The sequence below is a fragment of the Phlebotomus papatasi genome, chromosome 3 (genome assembly GCF_024763615.1).
Source record: "Phlebotomus papatasi isolate M1 chromosome 3, Ppap_2.1, whole genome shotgun sequence".
In the NCBI taxonomy this organism is placed as follows: domain Eukaryota; kingdom Metazoa; phylum Arthropoda; class Insecta; order Diptera; family Psychodidae; genus Phlebotomus; species Phlebotomus papatasi.
In genome coordinates, this window is record NC_077224.1 from 70,747,508 (window position 1) to 70,773,390 (window position 25,883).

Sequence of the window (25,883 nt, forward strand, 5' to 3'; positions counted from 1 at the left end):
TTCAGCGCCACCGAGAACAGTAACAAAAACATTTGAAAAAATAATAATTTTTTAATCTCAAAATATAATTAAAATCAATATAATAATTGCTAGAGCGACTGCCAGCCATATGAGAAGACAAGTTTTCTTTTTCAGAGTCTTAATTTTCAGTTCACGTGCCTTCCCGAGATTCTCGCCGCCCTTTTCCACATTGATGCCCGTTTGTTGGGCGTGAAATTCGATGACTTGAATTCTGGCGCTCTAACGGTCATAGAGGTTAGAATATTGAGAAATAGCATTTAGAAATCCTCCAAAACTTCCTCTTTAGACTCACCTGCTCCATCACAAGCGTTGATATCCTCAGGAACATGTCTCTAACCTCCACCAAAGACTTTTCAATCTTCTCCAATTCTATCTGCCTCTGTGTAATGTCCTGCAATTGCCTTCGCGCCAATTCAGTCTCTTGCACAATCTATGGAAAACCAATGAAAATTCATAGGAAAATTGGAGATTTAACAAATGGGAATTCATCTCACATTTGCCACAAAGAGTGAAGTTTTTCGTTCTGTGATTAAACTCTCAATTTCTTCTTCATCAGCTGATGCATTAACTGAGAAAGATAAATTCCCATCAAGATCTTGAATGAAGAATTTTTTATTTAATTTTTTTTTTTACCTATTCTGGCTTGTTTCTTGAGAATCCTCTTGATTCTCTCCTCGTAATCCACGAGAAAAGCCTCATGCTCATTCCAGGCATCGATAAACTCTTCGCGAACAAAGTGAAAATGATACCTTTTGATTCTAGAGATGGCTTTGAAGTCATCCTTGAAGGGTAGAGTTGCTTCTAGTTTCTTCATTTTATTAAAAACATTTTGGCATAGAAGCATATTTGCTTCTCTGCGTTCCTCAAATTCTTCAGTGGCTCCTGGAGGAGTTGGAACTCTATTGGCAATCTCATTCTCAAGCTTTTTCATTGATTTGGTGTTCCCACGGATTTCCTGAACTATTCGACGAGCTTCTGCAAACTAATTCATCACGCTCAAACGCATTTTCTTCCCAATTAGCGAGAAATTTGGCCTAAAAGGGGCTGGTGAGTAGGTTTTCTAATGATTTATGGCGTTATTGCGCTATTCCGTAAAATGAAAAGAGGAAATCTTTCTCTTGAACATGTTCTTTTTTAGCACTTTACTGTTCTCAAATGCTGCTGCATTATCGACTTTTCTTTGTCTTGGTTTCTGTTTCGACTTTTCCCCAGTTCTCGACGTGTTATAAACCATCAAGCGTCAACACAGGAACCAAAGCATTTCATTTTTTGTGCTAAAAATGTTTTTAGAACTTTACTGTTCCCAAGTGCTTCTGCATTATCGACATTTCATTGTCTTGGTTTCCTTTTCTACTGTTTTCTCCAGTCTTCACCTTATTCTAAAAGTTATAAAACGACCAAATAGCCGTGAGAGAAACCAATACAAAGAAAGGTCGACAGTGAAGATGCATTTTTGAGAACAATCATGTGCTAAAACAACGACTCCTTCATATTACCATATGAAGGAGTCGTTGGCTAAAACCTCATTCATTTTTCATTAGAAAAGCACCATATTATTAAATTTATTAAAGAACCGCAATCCCTTTTTATATTTTTTCATAAAAGAGAATCTTGAAAAGAAAAATATGATACAATTTTGAAAAATAATCTAAATTTGATGATTTGAACTAAGTATTCTTACGGCGTTATCACACTTGTACATTAAAATTTTAATGTGATTCACATTAACTGTCGCTTGTGAGCGTCCAAATATATTATTTGTGTCTTTGAGTCAGTTAATATTTGGAGTTTTTCTATTTATTGATAAAGAAGTGGACTTGGCCTGCAAAAATAAGTTTAAATTTACCTAAAGCATAAATATTTTTTACATTAAAAAATTAAAGAGAAAATCGCATTAATTTTTCACATTAATGCTATATAAATAATTTATATCAAATTTTGCGGGCCAAGTCTACCTTTTTATCAACAAATAGATCAAATTTTGAATATAAAATGATTTAAACACACAAATTACACATTTGCACTCTCACCAGCGACAATTAATGTGAATCATATTAAAATTTTAATGTACAAGTGTGATAACACAACACAACACAGTTATTCTTGAAATAAATTAAGATTTTTTTGGGCACAAAAAAATCTTTCATAAAAAGCATTAATTTTCTCATCAAAACTAAAAGATCCGCGGAAACTCAATGTGCCAGCCCCTCATTAAAGTTCCCAAATATAATTTATCTACCTCACTCAACACATTCTCAATATCATTCTCGAGGTTTGTTGTCACTTCAATATCTAATCCAATGTCGTCATCATCGCGATAAGGTGAATTCTGTGAAAGAATGTCCCAAAAGTTGAAAAAACTTGACCGAACTCCTCAAGATTTTCCAGGTTCACTCACAGATTTCAATTCATGCAGTCGATCTCTCACCATTTCTTCCACTCTCTCTGGACCCTTTTTATTTACGCACAAACACTCACTGGTTCTCACTATCTTGGCTATCGCACAGCCAGATAAATACTGTGCTTGAAATTTCCTATCTCTCGGGAAGTTCTTTAATGAATTCGTGCATGCCACAGGGTGCTCCATGTCGTGCTAATATTGATTTGTTTGACACCAATTCAATAGATTGGCGCAAAAATGTGAGCAATTGTGCACCATATTCTTGGGCAATTTAACTCAATTGGCAAAATGTGCCTTTTCGCATATTGCCAGTCTCTGTCGTGCATTGTGTCTCGATGGGGCCCCTCTGTGGTCGCCCACACACGCTATTTATTTGCGAATTTGAATGGCAAATGAGGAAATTATTTCTCAAAATTCTGCAATCAAATTAGGCGTCTTTATCACGCTAACATGGCGAATGAAACGGTTTTTAATTTGAAATTAGGGGTACGCAAATAAGCATGCAATTACCGGAAAATCATGGGATTTAACCCATTCAAACAATGTTGTATGAGAAATATTGTAAGTAGAATGTTCTTATAGTGCTATTCCAAAGAAAAATGAACATGTGTTTTATAGCACATGACTGTTCCCAAGTGGTTCTGCATTATCGATAATTCTTCCTGGCATGATTATTTCGTGATTTCAGGACATGGCAAGGACTGGGGAAAACAGTCGAGATAGGAACTAACACAAAGAACAGTCAATATAATGTAGAAGCACTTGAGAACAGTATACACTGAGTCCCGGCATTAAGTCCTTCGGGATTATGCACCTGACCGAATTATGCACATACAATTCAGAAAGTTTGCCTACCCTTGGGCGTCATTTTATGAAATCATTTTTGAAATAAGCCTGAATGTATACTAAGTTGCGACGCAGGAAATTTGAAAACATTTTGCTACTTTTTTTTAGAATAAAACTTTAATTTCTTTTATTAAAGTAAATTTTTTAAATATTCTAACCATTTATTGAAGAACTCTAGCCAAAAAGTACTGTTTGTTAATTCATTTCTATTAACCCATTCAAACAATTGTATGAGAAATATTGGAAGTAGAATGTGCTATTCCAAAGAAAAATGAATATGTGTTTTTTAGCACATAACTGTTCCCAAGTGCTTCTGCATTATCGATATTTCTTTCTGGTATGATTATTTGGTAATTTCAGGACATGGCAAGGACTGGGGAAAACAGTCGAGACAGGAACCAACACAAAGAACAGTCAATAATGTAGAAGCACTTGACAACAGTATAGTGTTAAAAACTGTTCAGAAAGATTTCCCTGAGAAGAATTGGAATTTGTGTGTTTTACTAAATAGATGAAACTTTTTGTTAAACACGTGTCTTAATGTTTTTTAATTTCAGTATCTAGCAAAAAGAACAAAAGTGACCAATTGTTTTGCAATACTGTATAAGAAATTTGATATTTCATGGTCTAATTTCTATATATAATCACCTTTCATTTTTTTTTCCTTGAAAGCTCTACTCTAAAGCTACTGAATGTGTATAATTAGTTATTAAGAATTTCTGAGAGCAGTACAAATATTGTTTTAAAACTTTTATAAAAGAGGATACATTGGTTTACTTTTGCAAACGTTGGCCAAACTCCACTTTTTTGTCATATATATGTTAAAATAATGAATAAAAATGAATTTTGCTTCTAAAAATGGTTACCTAACATGGCGTAGGCTATATAAACAGTGATTAGGCTATACATTCATGCTCCATCCTGTACTAAAATTAACAAATGGGGAAACTATTCCAAGTTTAGCTAATAAATAAAATGAGTTGGAGCAAAAATTCACTTTCAGCGAGATTTACGCAGTTACCTAACCTATAAAACCAATCAAAACCGATAACCTAAGTAAATATCAGGTTCAGGACAGAGAAAACTACAACAGAATGCTTTTCTACTTCTACCGGGCTATTTCTTTCTACTCGTGAAAATATTAAAAGTTAACTAAATATCCTTTTGCGGCAGCTATTCGAATATCAATTGCATAGAAATAAATTTTCTAAAATTGTCTAATTTACGTATGATGTATAATACGATAGATGCGAATGGGTTAATGGGGTTAAGGCTGTGTTTAATTTTCCACATTCCAACATTTTCAAATAAAACTAACGACAAAAGCTAGAATTAAATTAAGTTAGGATTCAAATAAAACGGGAAATATTTTCTGATTTAAACAATTAAGAAAAATTACAGATTCCTAATAAAATTTATAGTGAACGGTATCGCTGATTTATAATATTCAGGATGATTCTTAACCTTTTGAAGATATAATTCCAACTATTTTAAACATTTTAAATTTAAATCTAAAGAAATATTTGACCAGTTTTACTGATTATGAGAGATTGTGTCACAAAAATTTTCCTGGCATTTTTAAGGTTAAGTTCAAGTTAACCTCAATAAGCTTAATAACCTATTTCGTTAAATACGAGAATGTGTAGGAACGTGTTCAATATTTTCATCTCTTTAACAATGCAAAATTTCAAAAATATCAATTAAAAAATTAGCAAGAGTAACTCAATACCCAGTTTAAAATCATTTGAAACATTTGCAACAAAACGCAGGAGTACCGAGTACCCCTTTACCTAATTTCCAGTAATTAAAATATAAAATTTCACAATTTTTTTTATAGCTTGTACTGTAAAATCTTATCATAATTACAGTGTTGTTATTATATTTTAAAGCTTTACAACATGGCTAAAATTTGCCGCAATGCAAGATTTTAGCAATATGGGAAATATTCTCATTTTGGAAAATTTTAAATATTTGATAAATATTTTATTTTTTATAAAATTTTACTTTTGTAGGAAATTTTCTTCTCACTTTTCAATATTCCACATTGAAAAGGCTTTGACGACGAGGTTAGTTTGGAATTTAAAGTCGCAGTGATTGCAGTAAATATTACATAAAAAAACGAAGGATGCGCAATAAGGGCCTTTTCTTTTAATTTTCAATAAATGAATTCGAAAAATTCTAGGTTATGTCAGGTATAATCGATAGAATCCTCTAATTGAATCACTATTTTCAGAGAATTTTTAATAGTCAATGTAGACATGATGAAGAGTCTTAATTTTAAGATTTAACATACCAAATTGAAAAAAAACTGATCTTAGCTATTTAAAATATTTCTGGGTTGTTTGGTTACATTAATTGAATGGTTTTGCTTTAGATCTGTGGTTATATTTTGCCTAACTTCAAAAATCAAGCAAGATTTTGATAAACATTCCTCATTTTTTATAAAAATAGTTTTCGCGAAATAAAATATGAAATTGAGCATTTCAACGTGATTATATTTTCCTTTAGAAATAGACGCTCTTTTTTATTTTTTGGATTGGATTCCAAAACTCCTAATTCATCGAGCAGCCTCTTTCACTTTTTTGTAATGGTAATAGTATATTAAAAAATAGGTTATATTAAGTCTAACCTCAAAAATCCTTCTTCTCTTCTTTAGATTTTTTAGGGGCCGGATGAAATTTACACAGCCCAAAATCTAAAAAAATAATGCAAGATATATTTATATGGCAAAATCGCGTAAACCTTTAATTAAACAATTTACGCCGTATAGAGATTTCTTGTCAATAAATTATTATTTAATCACACACTGAAACATTAACCTTAAACGATCTTTTGATTGCATCATAACCCTAAAAGCATAACAAAGTCTATTTTTATTTTAAAACGTTCCTGTAATGCAGGAAGTCCCTCCGTCATTCTCTGGACCGATAAAGTTCGTGATTCACTCCTATGACCCAAAAAATTGCATACCCGCAGGAGATTTCTTCGGAATAAGTTACAGAAGCGCCGTGATGTATATAAAACTTTTCCGGCGCCAATTTTTCTGCCTATTTTCTGCACCAATGGCTCATAAAAAAATCATTTTAAGTTTATCTCGTGAAAAATATTTTAATACATATTTAGGGACAATTCAAAAATGATTTTATAAATCAGCTCCCCAATTGTTAGGTAATTTTTATCAAATTGTTTCAGTCCGTTTTCACTTAAACTCCCTGTGTAAAATTTATAGTTATAAAAAGATTTGTGATGTATGAATTATTGGAGAAAATTAAATGTTGTTATTAAACTTGGACATTTTCTATAAAAAAAAAAATGTTAATTTTTTTGGGGTTAGGTCGAACATAACCTATATTTTACGAAATATTTTAGGTTAGACCTATCTTAACCACAATTTTTAATAAAATCTTTTCTAATTAGAATTAGACTACGAATAATTTCGTTTTCGGTAATTCATTAACCCTTTAAGGACGAGAAGGTCAAAAATTGAGGGTCAGAAAAACTAATTTTCTTTAATTTTTTAGAGCAAAATACAACTTTAGAAGGCCATAGGAAAAGTTCCATTTTTGGGTCACCGGTGACCCAATTGTCCTTAAAGGGTTAAACAAAAACCCTTTCCTTCTGATCTGCAAAAGTGAAAATTTAAATTTTCAACGAAACGAAGAAGAGGTAAACAAAATTTTCTTTTCCAAAAGAAAACCAGGTAATTTAGTGGTACAACTTGCTAGATATTTACTTTATACATTGCATTAATGGTGAGCTTCGGTTGCAGAGGGTTTTCCGTAAGTTTTCTCCCACCATTCAACGTATTCCTTCTTACGCTGCTCACGTCTAGCAAAATATTCCGGATACTGAGCTTTCTCCAGAGGATGCCAGTAGTCCAATACCCAGTCGGGTGGTATGACTTCTCTTTCGTAGGCACAACCTCCTGGACTTCCGGCGACTGGAAGAGAATTAAAAGTTTAAAATCTGAGAGGAATCACAGCATTCGGGATTTTTTCTTACACTTCTTCGGCTGGTAATGCTGCTTCTCCCACAATTCTTGCTCTCCGGCCACAAGGAGATCCCTAGCCATACGCATATCCTGAATATTTCTGTTTTTGTCAAATCTGGCTCGAAGGAGGGTGGCGTGGTAGCGGAAAATGTGCCTGAAAATCCCAAGGAAATTGCAATGTTTTGATTTTCCACAATTACATAAGTCTCTTGTTGTCTTTTGTTTGCCTTACCTCCTGTCGTACCATGACTCTAGGTTCCTCAGAGATCTCTTGTAGAGACTCTGCACCTTCCTGGTGTGAGATAGTATGCCCGAAGGCAGTCCAGACATTTTTCCAATGAGGAAAATAGCCACTAAAATTCGGGAGAAAAATTTTCTGACACTCGATTTTTGATTTCCCCTCAAGCGATAGCAGCGCCAACGTGTTAAAAATCAATCTAAACTGACAGCATCATGCAAATGTTTATTTTTTGGATAATTTGTTTACAATTTCTGAGATATTTTGTAAATTATTGCTGAGGGCATTTGTATCTAATCCTTCTTCAATGATTTCCTGCACAGCATCCTGGAGTTCACACTCAACTTTCAGAGAAGGTTCTAGCTGCTCATATGAAGTTGTAATCTTGTCTAGCTCACGTAGAACTGTAATATTTTCCTCAAATTGTTTCTTCTTCTCCTCAAATACCTTTTGCAATTCTTGAACATCCTTTTCCGTATACGTGGGATTGTTCACATCGTGTATTTTATTTTCAGGAAGCAAGACATACGGCGGAATTGTGAGATGTTTGTCAAGGTTAGAGGTGTAGTTGCTGAAGTTTTTCTCAATGTTTTCTTTGATTTTTTCAACAATGGCTTGCTTCTTCTGACGAAATAGATCCTTAGCAGCTGGATCTGTTATAAATTTCTCAATTGACGAGCAAATTGTGTTCATTGTGTGGTTTATTTCATGGTGGATCATTTCTTTAGCTGCAAAAAGAATGGAAATTTTATTTTTAGTAAATGATAAGAAGTATAACTTACTTTCGTCTTTTAATTGTTCAATGGTAAAGTTGTACAGCTGTATTTCGTACTCTTCTTTAGCGTGAGACATTTTATCAATGAATTTTCTGAGAATTTCCCGGGAAAAGCGCGTTGGTTGCAAAAATGCTGTGAGTTTTTGTTTTGAATTTAATCCGACTGCAGAGCCACCATGCGGATGACAGCTGTAAGCTGAAACGGTAAATAAAAAAATCCAGCAATGTCGAGTGAAATAAATTGTGATGAGGAAATGGGTGAAAATGGGGATAATTTTGATAATTGCGTGAGTTAAAAAGAAACTAGAGGAAAGATGAATTAATGAGCTGGAGATTTATGAGGTTCATGTATTTTATTTCAGTACTGGCCACCTGTTTATCCAACTGGAAATCATACAGTGCTCTACAATGTTCCAATTGTTCAGCCAAATCAGCCCCCAATTCCCCGGAGGAGTACCCCAAAGTGGGATTCTGAGCACGTCAGAATGCCCTGCAGTAGCATGAGCCAGTATCCGCTAAAGAAGGTGAGGACAAGGGAAAATATTGGAAGAAACAAGGTTTTAGTGATTTTTCTTGCCTTCTTGCAGTCCGATGGAACTTCTGATGTCGTCAGCCGATGGGATTTAATCAAGACTGCCCTCCAGCCACCAATAAAGTCTAGCCGGGAATTGGAGACGGCTATTCTGTCGTACAACAGTAAGTACACGAAATCTTGGTCTTTCAGGGGACTCCATAAACTTTTTGACGAATGCGATGAGGAAGATGCTGAGGCCTTTTTTGATCGTCTCCTGCCCAAAATCATGGATCTGGCACTGCAGCTGCCACAATTGATCCCAGGAAGTATTCCTCTGCTGAAGCAGGGAAGAAATCACTCGATAAGTTTGAGTCAGCAGCAAATAGCCTGCCTCCTGGCAAATGCCTTTCTCTGCACATTCCCACGGAGGAATACGCAGAAATGGGAGTCTGAGTATGGAAACTACCCAGATATCAACTTCAACAGGCTATTTGGGTACACAGATGAACGCTGTTTGGAGAAGATTAAGTGCATCTGTCACTATTTCCGGAGAGTCCTCAACAAAATGCCAACGGGAGTTGTGACATTTTCCCGGAGATGTGTAATTAGGGAAGCGATGCCACGCTGGGATATCTGTGATGCACCCTTTAGGGGGATTAGGGTAGATGTCCGGACGGGTGGGACGATTGAGGAGGATGGAAAGGGGCTACTTCAGGTAGATTTTGCCAATAAATTTGTCGGGGGAGGAGTTTTGGCAACTGGCTGTGTTCAGGAGGAGATTAGATTTGTTATCTGTCCAGAATTGCTAATAGCGAGGCTGTTTACCGAAGCCTTGGACAAAACAGAAGCTCTCCATGTGATTGGACCTGAGCAATTTAGTGAATATTCCGGGTATGCGGGCAGTTTTCTGTGGAAGGGAAATTTTGCCGATGACACTCCCAGGGATGAATGTGGAAGGCGAAAGTGCTATATTGTGGCCATTGATGCCCTACATTTTGCTGAACAAGCCCAACAATATCAAGCCAGGCTCATGATCCGGGAACTCAATAAAGCCTACGTTGGTTTTTTACCACCGGAAAGGAGTAAGCCCATTTCAGCTGTGGCTTCCGGAAATTGGGGCTGTGGTGCCTTCAATGGTGATGCAAAACTCAAATCCTTGCTGCAAATTATGGTTTGCACGTTAACCAGAAGGAATCTTGTCTACTTCACCTTCGGAGATTCTAACCTCAAAACCAGCATCGACGAGCTGTTCAACTTCCTGGTGGAGCATCAGCTGACCGTTCAAAACATCTACAGGTGCCTCTGTGAGTTCAGCAGGAAAAAACTGCCCGGACACACTCTCTATGACTACATCTATGAAAAATTCCGCGAATCCCAGAGATCCTCTAGATCTCCCAGGAATTCCCCAAGAACCTCAAGATCTCCCAGGAATTCCGAATCTGAGGATCTAGCACCCTCCCTAGTGGACTGCCTCGATGACTACTACGTCAGGGAGAATCCTAACAAGAGAAAACCCTCGCCAGTTGTAGTCAGCATTCAACCTAAAATTGCAGACTTCTTCAAGAAACTCTAAATTTTTTATTTATTTTTTTCTTGCCTCAAAAAATCTTTTTGTAAAACACACAAATTAGTCTCTTTTTTATTTTCTCTCGGATCCATGGATGTGCGTTAGAACAACATCTATTTGATTCTTAGCCAGCTTCGGTAGGGAACTTCCTCCTGTGGCTGGAGAGCAGAGTTTCTTGCTCATTGTGGGAGTTCTGGAAAGGAAAAAATCCCAAAAAATTAGAGCAATTACTGCCAGAGAGAGGCATAGGGGGAGGCTTTGAACTTTCGCACACAAAAATGATGTTCAAGTTCAGTGATTTTTTCTGACTACCATGCAAACCGTATGGATTCTCCAACTATGCCAAAAAAATGTCTTACTTATAAGGTTCATAATCCCACCAAACAAAATCCCAGGAAATCCTTAGATTTTCCTCCAGAGGAAAATGAAAATTGAATGGCGATTTGTCCGATAGATGAATCAAGTTTCTATTATCGCACACGATTCACGCCATCATTGAACACCCCATTTTCACCGTAAATTTTGCACCGGACACTAAAAGTTGCACATCATTGTTTAAAGGGAACTCTAATCTACTTGATTAAACCATTTTTATAAGGAATAAAACATTTTAATATCACTTTTTTGGAACTTTTATGAGAGATGTTTTATTGACATTAAAAACCATTTTTTTGCTGGATTCTATGAGAATTTCACTCCGGAAACGGTTGAATCTGATGAATACTTTCTTGAAAAGTCCAAATATCACCAAATTTACACGAATCAATAAGTTTTTAAAGCTAAAAATTGACTAAAACTTTGCAAGCGAGAAGACCACACAAGATTCCACCATTCCTCCACGGAGCCGGATATGCACAAAAACCTTTGAATGCGCATCATTGAAGATTTCCCTGTTCCTGCAGCTGCAGGAATCGGGATTTAGCACAGATATTGAGCTTCAGCAGGTGAACAAGCTAAAATTTTCACAAAACATCTTCTTACGGACAATTTCTTTTCTTTGACATGAAAAACAACACAATAGTGAGGTTATGTCAAAGATTGTCAAAAACCAGTTGTAAACTGTGTGAGCTTATTGTAGATGTGATTCTTTCATTGCACATTCAGTTTGTGCAAGCTTGAAAAATATTTTTATATCAAAGAAATGCAAAATTGCTTAATAATTACTCAACTGCAACCTATTTGAGTCAAATTACTTCTTGTTTATCAACTTTACGATTTTTAAGTTTTCCTTTTTAGTGGTGGATCAAATCGGTAGATTACAATAGATGTGAATATGAGGGATCGCATCTAAAATGAAGTTTCTTGGAAAATGTGAGAGAAGCCATGTCTTCTATGTGCGATCGATGAATCTGAGTCAAGTTTGTGAATTTTGTTCCACCCACAAAAAGTGCCTGTTCAGCCTAAAAGATTTTTACTTAAATCTGATTCCTAATAACCCTTCTACCCTGTGTGATAGTAGTTTTTCAGAAAAGTGATATTAATTGTGCACAATCGTATGAAATATTGCACAGCAAAATTACAGTTTTGGACCTGTTTTTAATTTTTGTTTCCTAAAACTAGGGGAAAAGGATTAGACTCCCAATTTTTTCAGGAAAGGTGTGATTTAAGACTAGCTACTAAAATATATAGCCATCAGTGAAAGTTATAAAGTAATACCGGAGAAATTCGAAGTGTCCGATGGTAGCGTATGTGCGAAACATCAAAGCCTCCCCCTATAGGGGAAAGTGCTCTCCCTTCGAACGTCCATGCCTTTGAATAATGTGGATTTCTTTTGTTTTTCATAAGAAATTTACACTAACACTGAGAAAAAAACGGGGGTGCGATTAACTTATTTTCCTCATAACTTTAACACTTTATAGGTGTAAAAATATATCAACATTTTTTAATGTTAATTTTACACCTTTTTAAGGGTAAAATTAGCACGAAAAAGGGTAATTTTAACCCCTAATACACCTAAAAAGCATAACATTTACACCGATTTCGGATCAATACTGCAGGGTAAAATGAACATTTCCAGAATGTTATTTTAACTTTTTCGGATTTCTCTCAGTGAAACTATCAAGGAATTATCAACAATTTGATGATAACACTGAGAGAAATCCGAAAAAGTTAAAATAACATTCCGGAAATGTTAATTTTATCCTGCAGTATTGATCCGAAATCGGTGTAAATATTATGCTTTTCAGGTGTATTAGGGGTTAAAGTTACCCCTTTTCATGTTAATTTTGCCCTTAAAATGTGTAAAATTAACATTAAAAAATGTTGATATATTTTTACACTTGAAAAGTGTTGAAGTTATGAGGAAAAAAAGTTAATCGCATCCCCATTTTTCTCAGTGAAGACAATACTGAAAAAAAAGAGGCTACGATTAACTTTTTTTCGTCATAACTTTAACACTTTTTAGGTGTAAAAATATATCAACATTTTTTAATGTTAATTTTACACCTCTTAAGGGTAAAATCAACATGAAAAAGGGTAACTTTAACCCATAATACACCTAAAAAGGTAATATTTATACCAATTTCGGATCAATAATGCAGGGTAAAATTAACATTTCCGGAATGTTATTTTAACTTTTTCGGATTTCTCTCAGTGAACTAATATTTAATAGAATTGTGTAAATCTCTTAGGAAAATTAAAAGAAAATTCACATTATTCGAAGGCATGAACGTTCGAAGGGAGAGTACTTTCCCCATACACACAACCCAGAATTTTAACATGAAGAAATATACTTCGGCCGAGATAAAATTGTCTATACTTTAGCAAATTTTCTTATAAGATTTCCAGAAATGCCTCGAGTGCGCGTCCCAATAAGAAAAGACGGAAATAATGATTGTCTCAGGGAGAAATCGTTTAAAAGAAAAATTTATTTGAAAGCATTATAATAAATTTCGCATAAAAACTAATTTATAGAAAAAGAACACTTCTATTGTATCTATTTTTGTAAATAAAATATTTCTCATTGAAAATAATTGAGATGTTTTGTTTTTAAGTTTTTTTGTATTAAGGGAAACTAGGGCATCATCAAACACGGGATAGCACCAAACACTAATTTTTATTTCTGAACTACTTGGACTATCTCGACCATTTCTTCAATGGACAAGCATCCCTATAGTGCCTATAAATTCCTATAGGCCTTGTCCTAAGTAGTCGAATATCTGATTAAAAAAATCGCAGTGTTTAGTGCTACCCCGTGTTTGGTGGTGCCCCAGTTTCCCCTATAAACGGACAATTCGTCCAAATATGCTAAGTATACCTCAATTTAATTTTTCTATCAATTTTTCAATATCAATTGTTTAAGGTTGTTTCAAATTTAATGGTAAAAACTTTCTAAAATACATACTTCTTTGCAAGGTTTCAATTAGCTGAGAATTCGCAATATTTTTGTATTTCTGTATTACTCCCTCCGTTCCGAAATAAGTCGTACATTTGGGGAAAAACTAGGGGCTAAGGAATGGTTTCAGAGAATGTTTTTGTTATTTGCAAATATCTTGTGTATGAACTATCCTCCATGTTCAGGGATAATATAGGGATCCTACCACGATGGTAAGTTGAGGAATCGATATGTTGAAATTGTCCATTTTTTGTGTTTTTTCAAAGAGCTCCGGTGGATAGTTAATTACTAAAAAAATGGACTGTGATTAACATTACAAGCTAGAATTTGTTCTAAATTTTTAGTATGCGCAAGTAGAACTCAACAGTTATTACGGTTATTACCGATATGACATTTTTTATTGCTCAAATTTTACAGAATGAGCAATAAAAAGAACATAATTTTTTGTGTTCGAATATCTGAGTTCTAAATGGTAAGAGATAGGAACTTAGGACCTTCGGGGGACCCCCACATAAGTTGACCCTAGGACCATTAGTATGACCCTAATTTTGAATAAATGAATAATTCCTAATAACATTTTCTCAAGGTCAACGGTTAAGAACGCTAAAGCGAGCGCATTTATCAACCAAATGGGACATGTTTGGGCTCGTTGGTAAGGTCTTGGAATTTCTAAGAAAACTGAACCGGTTCCAATCGATTATGAACCGGTTTATAACCAATAACTAATTTTTATCAGAAAATCAATTGCATTTCTCCTAAGATATTTTGCGCGATCTTATGTGTGTTTTAAATCGGCTGTGAGCCAGTAGATTTTAGGTATGGCTCAATGATTTTTTTTTGTTGAAATTATGGACATGAGACTTTTTTCCATAAATTGGATATTTGTAAAACTTTATTAATAGGTAAATGAAGCGATTTTTTAAGGTATATAATTTCATTTATTTCGCTTTGCGTCGTCGTTTTTTATCATAGGTAACCTTTATGAACCTCATTAAACGTCCAAAGTTTAAAGGATTCGAAAAAAAAACTAAATAAAAAAATGTCGCTTTTCCTTACAAATTTTGGGTTAGCCAAGATCTAAACCATTTGTCGGCTTATATCATTTCGGGTTACCCAATACATAAACCTTTTTTCGGTTGGATTTCGGCTAACTTCAGCCCAGTACAGCAGAAAATTTACTTTCAACATTTTTTTAACTGTTCAGTTTTGCTCCAATCTCTCCTATCTCCATACTGTCTTAAAAAAAGTTTGGTTAAACGAACAAATGGATTTGTTAAAATTTTGTCAAAAGTACGTTAATTACCAATTTGACAAAACTTTTTCTCACATTTTATATGAAAAACACATTCTTTTGACAAGCGTTTAATAAGATTCAATTGACAGACGATTTAACAAAACTTTTCCATATTTTGTACAGAAAAACATCCTTTTGACAAACCTTTCCTGTTCATTTGAAAAGTTTTTTTTTCAGAGTAATGGTCTCTTTCAAGTTTCAAACAGTTTAACGACTTCTCAAATTATTTTTTTCTTTGTTGATACAAATATTTATGTTTTTTATGCTATCCAGAATAATATATATTCTTATCGAAAAATGTTGAAAAATGCATCATTTTTTATGCAAAATAGCAAAAAATGTAAAGAAGTAAGAGTGGTATATTTCGGGACAGTTGGGTATTTCGGAACGGACAAAAGTCGCTATTATGCAAATAAATTTCACCGAACCTGATTATTCACCTTTAAGTAGACGTCCTAAACTTCACTTTTTCCATTGTCTTGCTCTTTCATAAAATTGACAATGCTCTTTCATAAGAATTTTGTTTAAATTTCACTTTTAAAGTGACTTAAATCGAAAAAAAACTAAGCACTGTTTGTGTTGACATCTGCAAAATTGACCACATTGAAGGTCTTGTAAAAAGTGAAATGTAACACTCACAATTCACGCGTATTTCAGGCTTTAAATTAAATAAAATTTAAGAAGTTTTATGTTTATCTGACACGTAAAGAGCTTTATATTTCATATAGAATTTAAAAATAATTAGAAAACAAATATTTATAGGATTTTTGATGTGTCCCAAAATACCCATATTATGTCCCGAAAAGCACCTTGTCCGGAAATACCACACGTTACCCTACATTGAGAAAAAAACTGGGGTGCGATTAACTTTTTTCCTCATAACTTTAATACTTTCTAGGTGTAAACATATATCGACATTTTTTAATGTTAATTTTGCGTCTTTTTAAGGGTAAAATTAACATGGAAAAGGGTAACTTTAACCCATAATACACCTAAAAAGGGTAATATTTACACCAATTTCGGATCAATACTGCAGGGTAAAATTAACATTTCCGGAATGTTATTTTAACTTTTTCGGATTTCTCTCAGTGTACACATTCGGAGCAATTTTTGACGAAAATTGCTCTTAACCCATTCAGTCAATGTACCAGAAATACTTGAGATAGAATGTTCATATTTTGGGATTAGTTTCCTACTGATTAGTAGATGAATTTTTTGGAAAGAAAAATTTTTCATCTCATATGGGGGCGCGGGGAGCCTCTGTGAAACACACGTTTTAACGGTCACTGAATTTAAATTCTGTGCATTAATTCCATTACAAACTCTATTGCTTTAGATAGAGTAACTATCCAAGAACACCAATTGTCAACTAGAATTCAAATCAGGGAAGAGGAAAGAGGACAATTTTAACAAATTCGACGGGATGTCGTATTTTCCGTCCGCCATTTTGAGCAAAAATTTTGCATGACCTTCCGCGAATCAAAAAATACTAATAAAATGCATTTTCATCTCTGTCTGAAATGTATGAGACAAAGATGGGTCCAATGTACCATCCATTGGAGAATACCCACAAAGAGGTGGCAAAGTCCATCAGGACTATGAAGTAGCGGTCCTGATGTTAGGATCAGAATTGTATATAAACCCAGGAAGAAATAAACGTTCAGTTCAGTTCACCCCTAACCAACCAGCTATTACTTCCACTCGGATGCCACATTTTGGCGACGAGAATAAAAGTCTAAAAAGTGTAAAATTTGAAGAAAAAGTTCGTGAGTGAATCTCGTGCGTGATGGCAAATTCCGCGACAGAGACTGCGTCAGCTGCATCGGGCTTCAACAAACCTCTGGTGGGGCAAATCGAAGAATTTTCCGCAGATGGTGATTTCAACGTGTATTGTGAGAGGATTGAGAACTTGTTCTATATGAACTCAGTCTCAGAAGATCGCATGAAATGCGCGATTTTCCTAAGCTTTGTGGGAGCGGAGACCTACAAGACTCTCAAGGCTGCAATATATCCAGAGGCTGTGAGATCCAAGACATACACGGAGATCATTGAGGTGCTAAAGGGAAAATTTGCGCCAAAAAGAAGCATCATTGGCGAGCGGTTTGTTTTCTACAAGCGTGACCAACTGGAGGGAGAAACGATCTCAGAGTTCGTGATGGCTCTGCAGACCCTGGCAGAGACTTGTGATTTTGGGGAGTTCCTTCCCTGGGCGCTTCGTGATAGGCTTGTGATGGGCTTATCAAATGAACGCATCAAGGAAAAGCTCATTTCTCTGGATAAAGGGTTCGATGAATCCCTAAAAAGTGCTTTAGCCGCAGAGCTTACCAGCTCTAGTGTTGGGCTCATGAAAACCACAAAGGTGAACTTTGTTGGTAGAAAAAGGCACAGGGATCGATCAGCTGGGCGTTCTTCTGGGAGAGATTCCGGCGGGAGAAAGAGGCGTCGATCAGCTGGTCAAAGTCGAATGCAGGAGCCCAGTTCCAGAAGTGGGTCAATGTCACGAGAGAAAAAGAGGGAAGTACAATGCTATCATTGCCAAAAATGGGGAAACCATTATGCATATAATTGCCCTCAAAAGAAGTCCCGTTCGAGAGTGAACCACACTGACCGCACTGACCAGTCGAGTGATAGCGAGCGTGAGGATAACATCTCCTCAATGTTTCTCAATAGCGTGGTCGTGAAAGTGGACCCGGAGAGAAACCCGCGAATTGGGAGTGAGCGGAGTATCAGTGTTCGTGATGGTGGCAGTGGCAATGGGAAGAAAAGTGCAAAGAGCCAGGAAGGTGATCTTCCAGATGGCCGCACTAAAAAGTGCAGTGCAGTGAATGGCTGTGAAAGTCAACGTGTGGTGGTGCGCAGCGTCTTCTCCAGCTCAGAAAAGGAGCTACGTGAAGTGGAGAAACTCCTGGATGAGGATATGCCGGAGGAAGGCATCCTTAATTGTGATTTGGAGGAGGAAGAGCGTCTGCTGGGGGAAATAAATTCTGTGAGTAGTACCATAAATGTCTCAGTTGAGAAACCCCCTAAAGCTCAATTTTTAACCACCGTTGCTTGTGATACAGAGATAAAATATGAGATTGATTCGGGTGCTTGTGTCTCTTGTATTCATGAAGATTTGTACAAAAAATATTTCCATAATTGCCCACTGCAAAATTGTGAGTTGAATCTCAATGTTGTGACGGGAAACAGATTAAGTGTGTTAGGGCTAATAAAAATTGCTTTTGTTTCGGTGATCGATGGTAAGAGAAGGCACTATCAAAATATGCCATTGGTGGTGTTCCGAAGTCCCAGAGCATTTATTCCTCTTTGTGGGAGAAACTGGATTGATCAGATGTTTCCCCACTGGCGTGATGCGTTTATGAATAAATGTGGGATTAATCAAGTCTTTCGTGAAGATGCGATCATAAAGCAATTTTCGAGTGTTTTTAAGCCTAGTGAGACAGAGGTAATTAAAGGGCATAAAGCCTCAATCGTGATGAAAGATAATGCCATCCCTGTTTTTCACAAACCTTACTCTGTTCCCTATGGTACACGCGACAAAGTAGCAGCTGAGTTGGACCGTTTGAAGGATGTGGGGATAATAAAGTCGGTAGATTACGCGGACTGGGCGAGTCCGATAGTCGTTGTGCCCAAGAAAAATGGTGATATTCGTTTATGCGTTGATTGTTCCGTGACGATCAATAAATCAGTGGAATTAGCCCACTATCCTCTACCTACCCTGCAAGAGATTTTCAATAAGTTGACGAAAGCGAAATATTTTTGCGTCTTGGACTTAACGGGTGCGTATCAGCAATTAGAGGTGATCCCGGAATGTCAGAAATTTTTAACAATAAACACGCACTTGGGACTTTTCCAGTTCACACGACTAATTTTTGGGTTAAATTCTTCACCGGCAATTTTCCAAAAGACAATTGATAGTATCCTTCACGGATTGCCAATGACAGCCGCGTACATTGATGATATTATCGTTGGCGGTAGCACGTTAGAAGAATGCCACGATAACTTGATAAAAGTGCTCCAGCGATTGGAATCTTACAATGTCAAGGTTAACTGTAAAAAATGTGTTTTTTATAAGGAAGAAGTGGAATTTTTAGGCCATATATTGAGTGGTGAAGGTGTGAAACCTATTCCACAAAAGCTCGAGGAGATTAGGAAGGCAAGCCGTCCAGTAGATGTGACGTCACTTAAGGCTTACCTGGGGTTGTTGTCTTATTATGGAAAATTCATTAGGAATTTGTCCATGAAACTTGCTCCTCTATATACCTTGTTGAAATCTAGCGAACAGTTTAAATGGACTGAGGAAATGGAGAGGGTGTTTCAAGACAGCAAAAATTGGCTCAAAGAAGATGATTTGTTAACCCACTACAATCCTGACTTGCCGTTAATTATTTCCGTAGATGCGAGTGGGCAGGGCGTAGGCGCGGTATTAAGCCACATTGTTGATGGTGTGGAAAAGCCAATTTTAATGGTTTCATCTACCCTTTCTCCTAGCGAGAAAAATTATTCAATTGTTGAGCGTGAAGCTTTGGCCTTGGTTTTTGCGGTGAAAAAGTTCCACTTATACATTTATGGCCGAAGAGTTACGGTATTTACGGATCATCAATGTCTGCGCGAATTGTTTGGCGGTGATCGTAAACAATCGGCAGTTGCTGCGGCTAGAATTCAACGATGGGCTGTGTTTTTGGGAATGTATGATCTTGACATTAAGTACAAGAAGGGAATTCTTAACGGTAATGCCGATTTTTTGTCGAGATTCCCATCGAGTGAATCGACTGGAGTAAATCATTTGCTAGTGAGTTTTGTAGACACAGCAGGAGAAATCGCGCTTGATGAAAAGCAGATTCGTGATGAATCGCTACGCGATCCTGTGTTAATAAAACTTCGTGACTATGTTATCAATGGCTTCCCACCACAGCACATTTTAAATAAAGACGAGGCATTATTGCCATTTATCAGATTTAGACATGGATTTTCTGTGAATGAAAATATAATTTATCTTGGACAAAGGATTGTTGTGCCTAAAAATTTGCAAGATAGGGTTTTAAAGCTCATCCATGAGGGCCATGATGGTATCGTGAGAATGAAGGCGATTGCGCGAGGCTGTCTTTGGTGGCCAGGATTGGAGGGTCAGATTGAGCAGGTTACTCGCGTGTGTGAAACATGCCAGGTTATTGCGCCAAAACCTCGTAACGTGACGTTGTCGAAGTGGTCTGATACTAGGTATCCTTACGAGAGAGTCCACATTGATTTTTTCCACTTGGAAGGGAAAAATTTCCTCATAATCGTAGATGACTTTACTAAGTTAATAGACGTTAAATACATGAAAAAGACTGATGTATCGTCAACGATTGAGGCTCTACAAAGCAATTTTGCTATATATGGACTTCCTTATAAATTAGTATCTGACAATGGCAGTCCTTTCCAGTCTGGGGAATTTGCAAAGTTTTGTTCTGCGAATAGAATTTTGCACGAGACATCTCCACCTTACCATCCTCAATCAAATGGAGCAGCAGAACGAGCGGTGCAAACCGTTAAAAAAGCATTTAAAAAATACCTTCATGATGGCAGCAAAAAATTCAAGACTCTGAGCTCAAGAATATCCTTTTTTCTGTTCAGGCACAATAATACGCCATCCACGGTGACCGGGGTGGAGCCAAATAATTTGGCACTAAACTTCCGCCCGAGAACATTGATGACAATGCTTAACAGAGGGGGAGAAGATGCAGAGCAAAAGAAGCAGTGCAAGCCGAAAATTAAGAGGCCCGTGAAGGAGTCCTCAAGAGGATCTGTGAAAGATTCTAGAGACAGGCGAGAAGTCAAGGAGTCTAAAGGAAAGCAAGAACATAATGGAAGTCTGGAGGAAGGTCAAGAAGTTCTATACTTCCATACTCTTGGACAGCAATGGGCGCGAGCGAAGGTGAAGAAACGGCTCAGCAAGACAGTCTATCAGATAGACATCCGTGGAACTCTTAAGAAGGTTCATCGGGACCAAATAAAACCCTTTATAAAACGAGTAAGGTTCCTGGATGGTCTTCCACCGCAGCCCCAAGCTCACCATGAGACACCTGTGTCAGACAATCAGGATGACTTTCACACACCGCCTTTGACAACAAGAACACCTGTACAACGCAGAAGAAGACGGCGAATAGCAGATGATGTTTCAACTCCCACCTTAAGGCGATCCAAACGCATACAGAAGAAATTATCATTTGATATATAGATTTTATTATTTTTGAAGTAATTGCATGATTTTGAATTGTAAGTCTTAGCTAAAAGGGGGGAAATGAAATGTATGAGACAAAGATGGGTCCAATGTACCATCCATTGGAGAATACCCACAAAGAGGTGGCAAAGTCCATCAGGACTATGAAGTAGCGGTCCTGATGTTAGGATCAGAATTGTATATAAACCCAGGAAGAAATAAACGTTCAGTTCAGTTCACCCCTAACCAACCAGCTATTACTTCCACTCGGATGCCACACTGTCGAACTAATTTTCCCAAGTAATTGAAGAATTAAATTTACTAAAAATCCATTCCCGACAGCAATTCGGATAAAAATTGCCCAGAAATAAATCATCAAAAATCACTCAATTTGCGTATGATGTATAATACCATGGTAAGGAATGGGTTAATGCACTGAGAAAAAGAGGCTGCGATTAACTTTTTCCCCATAATTTTAACACCTTTTACGTGTAAAAATATATCTACATTTTTTAATGTTTATTTTACACCTTTTCAAGGATAAAATTAACATGAAGAAGGGTAACTTTAACCCATTATACACCTAAAAAGGGTAATATTTACGCCGATTTCGGATCAATACTGCAGGGTAAAATAAACATTTCCGGAATGTTATTTTAACATTAGCCTTAGCTTTAAGAAGAATTAATAAAAAAAAATCTAACATTTACTCACAAATTCTTGGCATCCATCGTTTTGTACTTGAGACTGATTTTTGGTTTTATTGCTGCCTTCTTGGCTTCTCCCTCTGTGGCACTTGTCGTCTCTTCGGGAGCACTTTCAGGCACTTTAGCAGAAGGTGGCTTCTTGGTTCTCGATGACTTTCTGGGACACCTTTTAGGTCTCTGCTGCTCCTTCTGCGTATCAACTTCGTAGATGCTTGTGGCATCGCCCAGACTTAACTGAAAGTGCGAATTGTCCTCCAGACAAATTCGCATGATCATGGCATCGGCATTGAAGTCCTCCAGATTGAAATTTTTGGGTTTTGTATTGGGATCATGCTTCATCTCGATCACCTTGTCTGTTGTTTCCAATTTGAACTTATCATACTCCTCATCACTTTCCTCAATTTCTCCCTCTTCGATTTCACCCTTTTGTGGTGGCTTTGGGGGCTGTTTGATGGATTCTGGAGGGGGTGGTGGAGTGGGAGGGGGTGGCGGAGGGGGAGGAGGAGGAGAAGGATTGACAGGAGATTCTTTTGAAGAATCAGCTTCAATTTTCATTGGAGAATCCTCCAACATGGCCAAAACGGACAATTTTGCTGCAGCTTGACTTTCAGCTTTGTCCTGAACTTCAGGTTCTTTTGCTTTGACCTTGGGACTGGTCTCATCTTCGGATGATGATCCAAAGACTTCATGGTAGAATGTTGATTTTTTTGGGGGATTTTGTACTTTTTTGGGGATTGTATATCCCTGCAGGGGAGCACCAGGAAGAGGTTCTTTTGTTTCTTTTGCTTCATTGGTTTTTTGGTGTTCACCTTGGGTTTCCTGAACTGCAGGAGGTTTTGGTGATTCTTTTCTTTGACGAAGAGACCTGACTTTATTTCCTGGGGACACTCTAATGAGTTTCCGGGGCGTGGCTGTCTTCCGTTTCGACGGAGACACTTTGATGGCAGCAGCTTGAGTGGTTTTGATTACTTTGGCATTTTTTGCAGCTACTGTGCGTTTCCTGACCATTCCCTTGGAAGTTCCAGGTTTTTCGTCTTTCTTGATCTTCTCCATTATTCTCAGTCGTTTCTCTTCTAATTCACTCATCAACTTCATCGTTTGACACTCAGGTACCTCAGTAGGCTGTGGAGTCGGAGCAATCGATGCGATTGGTGCTATTTCCTCCTTTAAAGCCTTCTGCGGTGACACCCAATTTCTCAGTGGAAACCGAATTTCCCTGGATTCACTGGCAAATTGAGATTCTTTGTTGGGCACTTCAATTTCAGGAGATACCCAATTTTTATCCTTCTCTTCGTCCGATTCCGCATCGGAGGAATTGGACGACGATGATGATGATGAACTGGAAGAGGATGATGATGAACTTGATGAGGATTCAGACATTGAATCCTCTTCAGCTGGAAGTTCTTCGTTGAAGAAGAAATTGTAGTGAAGATCCTTGGGATCATCTGTGAAGGATTTTGCCCGTTCTAGAACAACAGGATTGTCCAATTTGATGGGTGTCTTGGTGACCAAAACCTTCCCCAGAACTGTCAATGGAAGTCCATCTTCAGATTTTTCACTCTCCAGTCGCTTCTTCCTCGTAGCATTGATCATATTCTCAATTTTCTGATCGGTATCTTCGGATTCGTCGGGCTTGTAGTAAGAACTGCTGGAGGAATAATCCGTGGGCCGATTGCATGGTCCCATTGGACCCATCAGCGGACTCTCCTTGTCCGGCGTAATCTTCAGTCCAGGTGTTATTGGGAAGCAGGGTGTTGTGAGTTCTGGAATTTTTATCGCAGTTTCCGGGCCACTTCCAATGGCTGGCCTGATGGCAGGTGTTGTATGGGGTATCAGGAAGCGTGGTGTTGTTGGGAATTGTGCAGAAAATTCATCCTTAAATGGCGTTTCCAGTAACATTGACATACTCAGAATTTTTTCCACATTCTCCCCATCGGGCTGTTTCACCCCAACTCCACCATCTGGCAGGTCAATGGTCAGGACAACTTCCTCTTGACTAGTATTGGGTTGCTGTTCAGCCTTTTTCTCCTCCCTGGTGCCTTCTGGTGGATTATTATCCGCCTGGGGCATTTCTGTCAATTCCTGCACAAGTTTCTCATAATCCTCCTTCTCTGGGGCATTTTCCTGAGGCTCTGTGATCCCTATTGACGGTTCTTTCTTAGCACTTTTGAGTGCATCCTCCAGCATCTTTGCTTTAATGTCCAGATTTGTCCGGGGAATTGATTTTTTCTTGGCTGTTTTTGGTATTCTCCTCGCTGCATCGCATTTCTCACGTTCCAGTGCCCTTAGATGCTGATCCCATTGCTGTGACTTTCCCAATGCCCTCAATTCCATCCATTCTCGCATCTTTTCATCCTCTGTCTGTTGATTTCCAGCCACACCGGGAACATTTTCCTGAGCCAATTGCCGTGCACATTCCTTTGCATTCTTCCTCACATGGGGAGTTTTGGAGGCATCATCTCCCTCCAGGAGGGCATTGGTGGCATCCGATGTGTGCTGGAGCTTCCCACTGGGAGTATTGAATAAACACCGGACATGGGAAGCCACCCGACGCGGTGTTGATTGACTTTTGAGCATCAACAGAGGTTTTTCCGTATTTTTTGGCGTGGATTGGTTACCAACCACGACTGGAGGGCAGGTACTAATCTCCTCAAGTTGCATCTGAACCGGAATATCAACAATCTGACCACTAGACTCAATTCCCGGTAGAGCTTCGGGAAATTGCTGAATAAAGGGATAATTAATCTGAGGCTGCATCCCATCTATGGGTGCTGGCAGAGCGTGGACAATGACAAAATTTGACATTCCTGATGTTGGCAGGAAGAATGAATTGGGCGGAAGGGGAGCAGAAACAGTAGATTCTGTCGAATTTTCACAGCTAACATTGATAACTTTCTCATTGGAAATTATATCGATTTTTTTCCGAGTGTTTTTCTTCTCTGGCTGTGCATCCGAGTACTTTTCGGGCTTCTTTGTCTGCTTCCGGAGACGCTGTTTGATTGGAACCGGAGGGGACATGATGACTTCCCGTTTGGTCGACGGGACATCTTGTGAGGAATGTGGAGTGCTATCTGGGACACTACGTGGTTCAGGGGGTTCTTTACTTTCCGGAAGGATGGAAGAACTCGTATCCGGACGCGGAGGTTGCTCAATTCTTGAGCATTTCTCCTCTGTCTTCTTGTTATCTTCGGGAATAAGTTCATCATCGTCATTTAGAACATACGATGGAGATGTTGAATGAGATATCCTATATCTCTTAACCTCAGCCTCATATTCTGAAATATCTGGTGATTTGGGACGTGCACTAGTCCCACTAGTACCTTCTTCAACTCTGACGCTCGAGAGGCGTCTCTTTGTTGGACGACTCTTCTGAGCACTCTGAATTCCGAGAATTTTCTTCAAACTCTGACTCAGTGTCAATCTCCCATCCTGTGACATGGTTCGATCATGGTATCGTGCCACTGAACCAATCAAAAGCCAAGCCACAAGATCAAATAACATCCACAAAAACCTCAAAAACAAAAAAATTGACTTACCCAAGAGTTTAATCTCAAAGTACTCCTCAATGATGTGCACAAGACTCTGAAGACTCGTTGTGGGTTTGTAGCCATCTTTCAGGATCTGATACTCAGCCTTGAGGTACTCATTGGTCTTGGCAAATTCTAGGTACACCGTTTCCGGACTCTCATCTATGAGATATCCTGTTCCACGGAGAAAGAAAGCATAGAATGCATTGGAATGCATGGCTTTTGTTTTCACTCAAATTTCCATCTCTTGTTCTTACCCAAAACCAGCCTAGCAATTTCGAAACTATGCACCACACCAATTAATTTATTTTTCACTGGAATTTCCATGATTTTTCACAAAAATTTAGCCATAAAACCCGAAAAAAATTGGACACAAACAAAACCTCGCTGTCAAAAGCTCCACACTGAATTTTTTTGGCGGTTTATTTGCAGTGTTGCCAACACTTTGATGACAGTTTCTCTGCTC

General features: G+C 37.6%; 5 protein-coding genes across 5 annotated transcripts; 2 read left to right on the forward strand and 3 right to left on the reverse strand.

The window, feature by feature from the left end:
* Nucleotides 1–37: 37 nt before the first annotated feature.
* Nucleotides 38–8,435, reverse strand: LOC129806756 (uncharacterized). The gene is made up of 11 exons (XM_055855527.1): nucleotides 8,280–8,435; nucleotides 7,728–8,225; nucleotides 7,492–7,612; nucleotides 7,271–7,413; nucleotides 7,072–7,208; nucleotides 2,420–2,614; nucleotides 2,261–2,350; nucleotides 655–1,003; nucleotides 516–589; nucleotides 314–451; nucleotides 38–240 (listed from the first exon to the last, which is right to left on the reverse strand). The coding sequence occupies exons 1-11, from the start codon at nucleotides 8,347–8,349 to the stop codon at nucleotides 58–60; spliced, it is 1,998 nt and encodes a 665-aa protein (XP_055711502.1). The 5' UTR covers nucleotides 8,350–8,435; the 3' UTR covers nucleotides 38–57.
* Nucleotides 6,945–7,693, reverse strand: LOC129808203 (NADH dehydrogenase [ubiquinone] 1 beta subcomplex subunit 9). Its single transcript, XM_055857972.1, has 3 exons — nucleotides 7,492–7,693; nucleotides 7,271–7,413; nucleotides 6,945–7,208 (listed from the first exon to the last, which is right to left on the reverse strand). The coding sequence occupies exons 1-3, from the start codon at nucleotides 7,587–7,589 to the stop codon at nucleotides 7,015–7,017; spliced, it is 435 nt and encodes a 144-aa protein (XP_055713947.1). The 5' UTR covers nucleotides 7,590–7,693; the 3' UTR covers nucleotides 6,945–7,014.
* Nucleotides 8,436–8,437: 2 nt separating the features above from the next.
* LOC129808201 (poly(ADP-ribose) glycohydrolase) lies at nucleotides 8,438–10,413 on the forward strand. The gene is made up of 3 exons (XM_055857970.1): nucleotides 8,438–8,559; nucleotides 8,635–8,796; nucleotides 8,860–10,413. Exons 1-3 carry the CDS (start codon nucleotides 8,497–8,499, stop codon nucleotides 10,357–10,359), a joined length of 1,725 nt encoding a protein of 574 aa, XP_055713945.1. The 5' UTR covers nucleotides 8,438–8,496; the 3' UTR covers nucleotides 10,360–10,413.
* LOC129808200 (titin) lies at nucleotides 10,342–25,878 on the reverse strand. The gene is made up of 4 exons (XM_055857969.1): nucleotides 25,675–25,878; nucleotides 25,427–25,591; nucleotides 21,898–25,351; nucleotides 10,342–10,546 (listed from the first exon to the last, which is right to left on the reverse strand). The coding sequence occupies exons 1-4, from the start codon at nucleotides 25,742–25,744 to the stop codon at nucleotides 10,426–10,428; spliced, it is 3,810 nt and encodes a 1,269-aa protein (XP_055713944.1). The 5' UTR covers nucleotides 25,745–25,878; the 3' UTR covers nucleotides 10,342–10,425.
* Nucleotides 16,506–21,426, forward strand: LOC129808202 (uncharacterized). The gene is made up of 2 exons (XM_055857971.1): nucleotides 16,506–17,967; nucleotides 20,598–21,426. The coding sequence occupies exons 1-2, from the start codon at nucleotides 16,768–16,770 to the stop codon at nucleotides 20,604–20,606; spliced, it is 1,209 nt and encodes a 402-aa protein (XP_055713946.1). The 5' UTR covers nucleotides 16,506–16,767; the 3' UTR covers nucleotides 20,607–21,426.
* Nucleotides 25,879–25,883: the final 5 nt, after the last annotated feature.